Source organism: Diuraphis noxia, unplaced genomic scaffold (assembly GCF_037042655.1).
Source record: "Diuraphis noxia isolate RWA-SAM2 unplaced genomic scaffold, SU_Dnox_SAM2 contig0002, whole genome shotgun sequence".
Lineage (NCBI taxonomy): Eukaryota > Metazoa > Arthropoda > Insecta > Hemiptera > Aphididae > Diuraphis > Diuraphis noxia.
The window spans coordinates 49583603-49593185 of NW_028301712.1; the positions used below are offsets into that span (position 1 = coordinate 49583603).

Sequence of the window (9583 nt, forward strand, 5' to 3'; positions counted from 1 at the left end):
CAAAATCAAATTTATTTTTATGCAAACCTTTAAAATTATAATTTTGTTGCTAAAATAGTACAATAATGAAATTAATTAAGAATTAAAATTAATCATTTTCTATAGTGACATAAGCATAACAATTTTATGTCAGGTTGGATATCATACATTTAGTTATAATGTCATATTAATTGTTTATGTACAAGTATGTGTGTCACAAGAAAGCACTTGAGAAGTGAAAATTCTTAGGCTATTGTATCAAAAAATTAATAAAAATATATAGGAAAATTTCAACTTATAGAAAATAAAATTACTGTCTATTTTTTTTTTTTTAATCTAAAATATTTGGTAGAACAAGTTATTATTGTATATTCAAAGTATTAATAAATTAAAATTAAAAATTATATTTCTTTGATTTCCATTAGTTGATTTTCAGATAGCTCATTTTTTTTTTGTTGATTATATGTGTTAAATATTATGTAAGATTCAATTTAAGTACAGTATCAATTGTTGTATCCGATTTTGCAATCAGTATTACAGGGTAATACAATTATCATATACAAACTTACATTCATATAAAACTCATTTTTCCTGTAGCTAATTCTTGAGTGGTGCTGAGTTAATACGTCTGAAATCCCTACTCATGATTAAGGATTATTTATGTTCAATGTTCATCGCCACTTTAAAGTGCTACACCTTAAAGACTTTATGCTAAAAATGATTTTTACCTGTTCAGTCACCAGTAGAATCAGTTATTTTAATTTTTTAACTTGTTATTGCCTTAGAACTAGGTGATTTTAAAAACAAGAGTTTGTATTGCCACTAGATAAAGTAGTAAAAATAATCTCAAGATTTTGAAAATATGGTCTTTAATTAAGAATATTTAATTTTCAAACATTTTAATTTGAATAAATACATTATATGAAACTTAGGAGTTTAATGTTCTTGGTAAATCACTCCATGTATATATATTTAATAATATGATTCTTATTGTGTAAATTGATAATTATTATAACTGAAAAATCTTAAATATTATGTAAAAAATGTATTGTATTTAAATATCCACCTAGATTAACAATAAACAATTTAGTTGTAAAATTTTGTAAAGTAAGTATCAAAAGACAAGAATAACAAGTGTTTAGGTATTTATAAAGCCTAGTTTACACGATGCTAGTTTACTAGCGACTAGTGAAACACCATACTATCTTACTATCTCACTAGTACATAGTAAAATAGTTATTTCATATACACGATATTCAAATACTAGTAGTATGTACCCATGAGTTATACTATTTAATGAAACCAAGAATTAAATATTTTTAACAAACATGTTAATTAAAATATTAAAGTAAAAACTTTGTGGAAATGCGCTAAAAGTTTCTGAAAAATTATAAATTAACATAATGTAAATTGTTATTAATTTAAATTATGTTGTTTGTATAAACACCTGAATAAGGTAAAACATTCGTTTTAATTTTTTTTCTAGTCGCTAATTTTTACAAATTGTAAATAGTTAATAACAATAATTATTAAATCTACATTATAAATAAATTTATTTTTACTGTCTCGGTATAGTAATTTTTTGGATTTTTAAAAAATAAATTTGTAGTTTATTTAAAATGAGTAAAGTAAATTCAATGTATGCTTTATTATTATACTGGTTTTTTACTATTAATATTATGATATGCAACTCAGAAGATAGCGACCCATTTTGGATTAATCCTTGTGGTTACAACACAAATAATGATGATGACTATGATGATTCTGATGCTGGTAACATGGACCGTATTTTAACTATAGTTAAGCAATGTCAAAATAATATTAATTCGTTTAATCATCAATACATTCAACAAACATTCAATACTAATTATGATGAACATTATAATAGATGGATACATGAAAATAATAGTTGGATAACTTCCAGGCTTCTAGATAAACCTGAAGATAATATGGCACAATCATGGTTGAATTCCCGTTCATTTCCCAACGAATTACAAAGCAGTTATGAAGTATTACAACGAGTTTCTGTTGGCTTTGAAATTTTGCTTGATGACGCGAGTAAAAATGATTCTTTAGAAAATAAATTTTACAGCAATTTTTCTACTTGTAAGAGTGATTTGCAGCAACTTTTATGTGAGGTTAGTGATGATGTGGACTCTAAATGTCATGAAAAACCGAAAGATATTACTCGAGGTGAAGTCCCTAATGAAATCCGAGAAGAAACCAGCACTGCTAAGAGGAATCTTACAAACTCTATAATATTTCGAGATTATATGATTGCTATTAAGTACATGTTCAATACCTATGATTATTTGAGAAGAAAATGTGATGATAATTCGTATCTGTTCAATGATAAATCTTCAAAAATTCATCATCGTCGTCGTCTTTAATTAATTAATTTATTTTACTCATATGTCAAAAAAAAATTAATTCTATATTTAGTTTTTATTATATGATAAATAAATTTTATTTATTTAGTCTATAATAATAATGTATAATGTTTTATAAGTAAGTTTTATTAGTAAAATACACTAATCCATTGTAATAATATTATATATTAATATATTATACATATTTAAACCAATAATATATAATGTTAAGAAAGATTGTAAAATTATTTCATTTAGCACCTTGAAATAAATATAATTTAAATAATCCAAGATTATTAAGACTATTTTATTATAATTTCAGTTTTGGAAAAATTTGTTGATGTTTGAATGGTTATCCAAATTCACCTTTTTATCATGATTTTGATTTCTAAATAAAATAAAATATAGACACAATAAAAATCAATACTCGACAAAACTATTCTTTAAATATTGTTTTGTAGTCACAGTGCTTCTTAATTATTATAAATATAAATAAAACCTGTTTCTAAATATCATTAACAGTCAGAATTCATAAACTCAGACCACACCTACTTCAGTTTAAGTTGTCATTTTAATCTGAATGTTTTAATTATAAGCTATTAACATTTTATGTTAAAGTAGTTTCTAATCTAAAGAATAACATCTGAATTAAAATATTTAATTTGCAATTCTGAATTCATTACCTGGTCTATAGTTAAATATATTTTAATTTTAGATGTACCAAGGATCACATTGTTCAAAATACCTACAAGGTCAAAATGTATATATACCAGCCAATTCTTCACAGGCCCTTATTGAAGGAAACCTAAGTTCAGCTTTTAAAGTTATTACATCATCTACTGATATGACCGCTGGTTGTGCAAAATATGCTCTTCCTTCCATTTGTCATACTGCATATCCATTGTGTAGAAAGGATAAGACTATACCTAAGCCATTGCTTGTGTGCCAAGAGGTTTGTTTCTAATTCAATACTTAACAGCTTTTTATATTATTTATAAAATTATTGTTATAGGACTGTGAACTATTGGAAAACGATATTTGTAGTCAAGAGCACGCAATCGCCAAAAAACATCATTTACTTGGACGTTTTGTTAATTTACCTAACTGTTCTTCATTACCAAAAACTGATTGTTTTGAACTTGGTATTGAAAAACCAGAAGTTGACGAAGGTAAAAAAAAAAAAAACAAATACTTAGCAAACTATTATAAATTAACATATTATAACAATTTATTTTTGTTTTTCAGATGAAAAGTGTTACTGGGGATTAGGAGTTTCATATCGTGGCACAATATCATCGTTTCAAAATCTGTCGTGTGTTCGTTGGAGTCAGCAGTTAATTGTAAAAACATCTGATTATAAGGAACTACAAGGAGGTCATCGTTTCTGCCGCAATCCAGGATCTGAAGAAAATGAACCTTGGTGTGTTGTTGAAATGCCTGACACAGGGCAAATGAAAAAAGTGATATGTGATGTTCCACATTGCAGTAAGTTATTTGATAAAGGAAATATAGTAGGTGTAGTAAAGAATTTCATTTAAAATTGCCATGTTATGTTTAGTGAGAACTCTTCAATTACCAATTTTCATTGTAAGCACAGTCAGTATTTCTTTATTTATTGTTCTTGTGGTAATGGTAATTTGCTGTATTCGAAGAAAAAGTAAGCGGCGGAATTCAGCAATACGCCGTAGACTACCACCTTACACAAATCAAAAAGTAATTGAATACAATAAAATACAACATCAACATAATAACATATTTTTAATATTTATTTACAGCAAGACATTGTGAAAGGTAAGACTAATGGTCTAGAATTATCATCACTAATACCAGGCTCGAGTGCCTCAAGTCAAAAATCAGATAAATATTGTAAAGTTAGACAATATGCTTTGGGTGAAATCACATTTTTACAAGAAATTGGAGAAGGCGCTTTTGGTATGTATTTTCATCTAAAATAATATATATTTTTAATTCATTAAATATAAATTTATTTGAATAGGAAAAGTTTTCAAAGGTCAAGTCGCTAATGATATGGGTACCATAATTATGGTAGCCATTAAGACATTGAAAGAAGGCGCAAGCGCTAAGACGGCAGCAGATTTTAAACGTGAAACTGATTTAATGGGAGAATTACGACATCCAAATGTGGTTTGCTTGGTGGGCATGTGTTCACGTCCAGCATGTTTATTGTTTGAATATATGGTTGGTGGTGATTTACATGAATTCCTTATGGCCCGATCTCCACATTCACCGAATTCCCCAATAGCACCACCACTTAACCAAGCTGACTTTATGTACATTGCTACCCAAATAGCTTCAGGTTAGTATTATTATTATTATAATTATTATTAGTTATAACTATACTCAGTCCAGTTAGAGACACTCCGTGGCTAGGGATGCACAAACAACATCAATATTATCGTTTCATCGATATTACAGGCTGATATCATCGTAAATATTGCATCGATATTTTTATACTGATATATCGATATAATATTGATGCATATATGTAATATCGATATATCCATTTATTTTTTCATACTAATTTTTTCCAAGTTATTTCTCAGACATGCCTTGATACAGGCTTTAATTGATTTATAATTATCTCTGTTGTCGCCGTTGTCGGTCACCGGGACAGTGTATCCGTATATATGTATGTATTTGCAAGTTGCGACTCGCTGTGAATATAATTAACATTTCCCGGAAGTCTCGCACTGGGGCACTCAACGATTATTTTTCAACAAAATTACTGGAATGCACCACAGTCCACAGTAAACACCAACATGTCAATATTTATCGATAGTCGTAAGCACTCGTAAAGTCGTAACTCCGAATAGACTACCTATGAAGAATAGGTATTAAATATTATTTACTATGTGGCTCTGTCGACCTGTCATTTGTTGTCAAGAACTCAAGAGTCAGTTATTAATTTATTACTTACTACTTAGCATTGAACATATTTACATATAGTTCTAAATATATTAAATCTAAATCTCATGCGAGAGATGAGATACATTCTTATTTGGATCAATCGGTTATTGGACTCAAAGAAGATCCAATTATTGAATGAGAAAATAACAAAAAAGCTTTTCCAAATCTATATAAACTAGCCAGACAATATCTTTTTATATCAGCCACATCAGTACCATCAGAAAGATTGTTTAGTAAGATCAGTAACATGAATTATGACTAAAAGTAGAAATAGAATATTGGGCTCAAGATTGTCAAAACTAGTATTTTTACAATCATTAGATGATAAGTATTGGTTCTGAATTTCTAATTTTCTAAATGTTTAACATTACAAGTTGTAAATTTTATAATATTCAATGTACCTATAATTATTAATTACATATTAAAATATTTTCTTGTTATTTATTCATATGACCTATTAATATATAAAATTATATTGATATATCAAACCATTGTCGTTTTTGCACAACCCTATCAGTGGCAGAATAAATAATTCATATGACCTATTAATATATAAAATTATATCGATATATCAAACCATTGTCGTTTTTGCGCAACCCTATCAGTGGCCCAACAAAAATTGGTTCTGAGCATTTTCGCATGCCGCCTTGCCATAGTGGTACCAGTCTCAATGGCAAGGTGTCACATATGGATACACTGATTCTGTGTTTTCTCTGATTATAGTATGTTTTATGGAATGAATTTAACTAATATTTACTTCATTTATATAGGCATGGAATACTTATGTAGCCATCATTACGTACATAGAGATTTAGCTGCTAGAAATTGTTTGGTTGCTGAAAATCTTACAGTGAAAATATCAGATTTTGGTCTTTCAAGGGATATTTATTCTTCTGATTACTACAGGTTTGATATTTTATTATTCATTATTATACATTGTAAAATTTTACATTGCATACTTTTTATTTTCAAGTATTTTAACATTTTATTCCATATTTAATGAATCAATCTTACATAAAGCTACATTATTTTTTAATCAAAATAAAATGTTTTACACTTATTATTATTGAAAATAAGTACAATTGAAAAAATAAAGGTTTCTTTTTCATGATTAATTGTATTTCAATAAGAAAAACAGTACACACATATATATATACTGTGTTTTAAATAATAATAATTTATCTGTCTTATTCAGGATAATATTAATTCAAATTAAATTTCTATGAAATGTATTTTTTGGAATTTAACAATTTCAATTTTACCTAACTATTAAATTTCAAATTTGATAAATACTTTAATCAATTATTCAAATACTATTTAATTTTAAGCAAATATTTCTAATTTTGTATTTATAGAGTACAATCAAAATCGTTGTTACCTGTAAGATGGATGCCACCTGAATCTATTTTGTACGGTAAATTTACAACTGAATCTGATGTTTGGAGTTTTGGTGTTGTATTATGGGAAGTTTATAGCTATGGTTTACAAGTAAATTTTTTCATCTTTGTTAAAACTAATTACTATAATTAATCATTATGTTATTTTATTTTTTAGCCATATTATGGATATAGCAATCAGGAAGTGATTGAAATGATTCGTTCGCGTCAACTACTTCCGTGCCCTCAAGAATGTCCATCAAGAATGTACTCTCTAATGATGGAGTGTTGGCATGAGGCACCTGTACGACGACCTAATTTCACAGAAATCCACTCTCGACTTAGACAATGGGCAGCCATGTCTGTATCAGCAGCACCCACCATGACATACTCTATGGTGCGCCCTGGGAGTCAATCTGATCGTACAGGTTCGTCAAATGTGTCATCCACTTGTAGGCCAGTCAATATATGAGTCACTAAAGTCTATTCTCATGTAGAAATCGCCTTTTGTACCATATCAAATACTTACAGCATAATAAAATTGACTATCTGAGTGCATTTTTATAAAATCATAATTCGTCAATTAATGTGTAGTACAAATAATTAAATAATATTTGCTTTATGCTTAATCTTAGTTGTTAAACAACAGAATTTCATATTCATAATAATTAATTTCAAATAAAGTTTAAAGTTTGGTTAGTGTTTTTATAAAATATAATATGTTAACTTTTTTTCTTATAAAAATTTCATTTTGAATTAATTAAAATGTGGTTGATACTAGACAAGAAACTTGTTTAATTATTTACATTTGAACATTTACATTTTGTAAAAATTCAAATTATTATTATTTATAAGTTTAAGCTTTAAGCAAAATGTAATTGTCATTTTTTTTAATGATTGTTAACAATTAAACACATAAACATAAACATAATCATTTATCATTCTATGAGCAATATTCATGACACCTTATGGATGCGCAAATAAAAATTATTCATCTATAGTTCAAACTTCAAACACCAAATACCAATTTCATTGTGACAAGATAATTGCTTTAAATTATTAATATAACATTGAATTATAAATTTGCTTTTAAATATCGAAATTCCACTGTATTAACTATGGCAATCGCTTAAATTACAGGTGTTGCTCGTGTTCAATATTAAAACATTTATTTGACCATATTCTTCTGTAACATCACAAGAATTCATAATTACCGTCTTCCACACATCAAGTTTTATTCGTGCCATACATTTAATGTTTGTTCAAACTAAATTTTCTTGTTTATACTCTTATCTGCCGTGTTAAAATTCATTCATGTATATGAATAGAAAACGTTACACTTTCAAATCGCAGATGACAACACCAGTATATTATAATTGAATTCTTTAAAACTGTAATATGGTTGTGTTAATTTTGTTAAAATTATAATGTTAGTATTGTTTCTATTAATAACTTACTAAATAAATTATTATTACTTGTCAGGTGTACATATGTGTTTTTTTTGTATATACACAAATAATGTATCATATAATTTATTAATTATTATTACCTTTGAATTATTTTGTATAATTTGAGTTATAATAATAAGTATATATTGTTTACTTAGTAATATTTTAATTCTTTAAGGATTAGTTACATTTTTCTACTATCAAATTATGTATAACTATGTTTACTTAAAATCGAATGTCGTAATTGTGTAATAATATGTACATTATTTTTTACTCATATTGTAACGGTACACTCTAGTCTACTTATGTTTTAGTGTGTAAACATAACTTAAAATATAAAGACTGTTGAAAATGTTTTCAAAGAAACCACTAATAAACTTGTTTTTATTTATATTTTACAAAATAATTATAATATATACCCATTTTACCCAAATAAAAGTATTTAGATTATTAAGAATAATTATCCTAGAGACTTGCAGAAATTACGGTCCACTATTTTTTTATTTTATAGATTCAATAAGCTGAAGTCTATAGAATTAATTTGGTTATCTATTTTGTATTGTGTATTACATATATTTTTTCATTTAAAACTTATACATTTGTAGTTTCTGTATTTATTTTAAAAATGTATTTTCAGTAGTTAGTTTTCACAACACAATAATGAAATATTTACCAAAAAAATAAAAGCTATGTAAAATATGTTAGAAAAAAAAGTCAATAATAATTATTATTCACAATTTGTCCTCCGTAATTTCATTGATTGTATTTACAAATGTTATACTACATTTCATGTGCCAGTACACATCTCTAATTAAGTATAATTACTTTTGCAGTGTGAATAGCAGGTTTTGTGAAAATAATAAAAACTTAAAATAATTTGAAAAATGTTGAAAATTTCAGTATACGTACAGAATAATCAGACATTTAATTGCAAAAAATTCCAACTGTTTAATATTTTTGAAAATAACATAATCAATAAAAATTAATGTGCAAATGTAGTGGGATAGGATGATGGTATGAACACGATACTTAATTAAATGTATTTTTAGGAGTAAAAAATATTGTTATTTGTATTTTAAATACAGTAGATTATTCATCCCCCCCCTGATAAACCATCTTGTATGCGGATATGAGGATAAATACCCACAAAAAATGTAATGAAAAAAGCTGCAGGGCACCGCAACATGGAAACAACTTAAGACAAACTTTCTATTTAAATTTAATGTTTTTTGACAGAGTGAAAATTTGTTTATTGACAATAATTAAAAAAAAAAAAAAAAATAGAAATGTTCTTATACTTATAAATAGCTCAAGACAACATATTTTTAAATTGTAAGGTGTATAGAAAATGCAAATATAAACATTTGGTGAAAATTGCATGTATCTATTCTATGGTATTCTATGGTTATTTTTTGTACACGAAAAATTCAAGATTTATTAGTTATATAATTATATATATGTATATATCACGATAACATGAGAG

At 26.4% G+C, this 9583-nt stretch overlaps 2 protein-coding genes across 3 annotated transcripts in view; both read left to right on the forward strand.

Annotated features, from left to right (window-relative positions):
* The window catches only part of LOC107165369 (tyrosine-protein kinase transmembrane receptor Ror-like), an 80717-nt gene extending 72251 nt beyond the window's left edge, over positions 1 to 8466 (forward strand). Inside the window, exons 7-16 of one of the 2 annotated variants that reach the window (XM_015513567.2) lie at positions 3064 to 3300; positions 3361 to 3517; positions 3594 to 3833; positions 3907 to 4061; positions 4124 to 4280; positions 4345 to 4665; positions 6047 to 6182; positions 6632 to 6764; positions 6831 to 7080; positions 7793 to 8466. In XM_015513567.2, the coding sequence (XP_015369053.2) occupies positions 3064 to 3300; positions 3361 to 3517; positions 3594 to 3833; positions 3907 to 4061; positions 4124 to 4280; positions 4345 to 4665; positions 6047 to 6182; positions 6632 to 6764; positions 6831 to 7080; positions 7793 to 7815 (1809 nt within the window). In that variant the 3' untranslated portion in view covers positions 7816 to 8466. Of the gene's footprint in view, positions 1 to 3063; positions 3301 to 3360; positions 3518 to 3593; positions 3834 to 3906; positions 4062 to 4123; positions 4281 to 4344; positions 4666 to 6046; positions 6183 to 6631; positions 6765 to 6830 lie in introns of both variants that reach the window. The other variant, XM_015513566.2, reaches the window with a different exon arrangement.
* Positions 1540 to 2523, forward strand: LOC149058606 (uncharacterized). The gene has a single exon (XM_089220120.1). The coding sequence runs from the start codon at positions 1599 to 1601 to the stop codon at positions 2367 to 2369; it is 771 nt and encodes a 256-aa protein (XP_089076246.1). The 5' UTR covers positions 1540 to 1598; the 3' UTR covers positions 2370 to 2523.
* Positions 8467 to 9583: the final 1117 nt, after the last annotated feature.

Coding starts and splice junctions, on each gene's coding strand:
- LOC149058606 (XM_089220120.1), top strand. CDS start 1,599: ATGAGTAAAGTAAATTCAATGTATGCTTTATTATTATACTGGTTTTTT.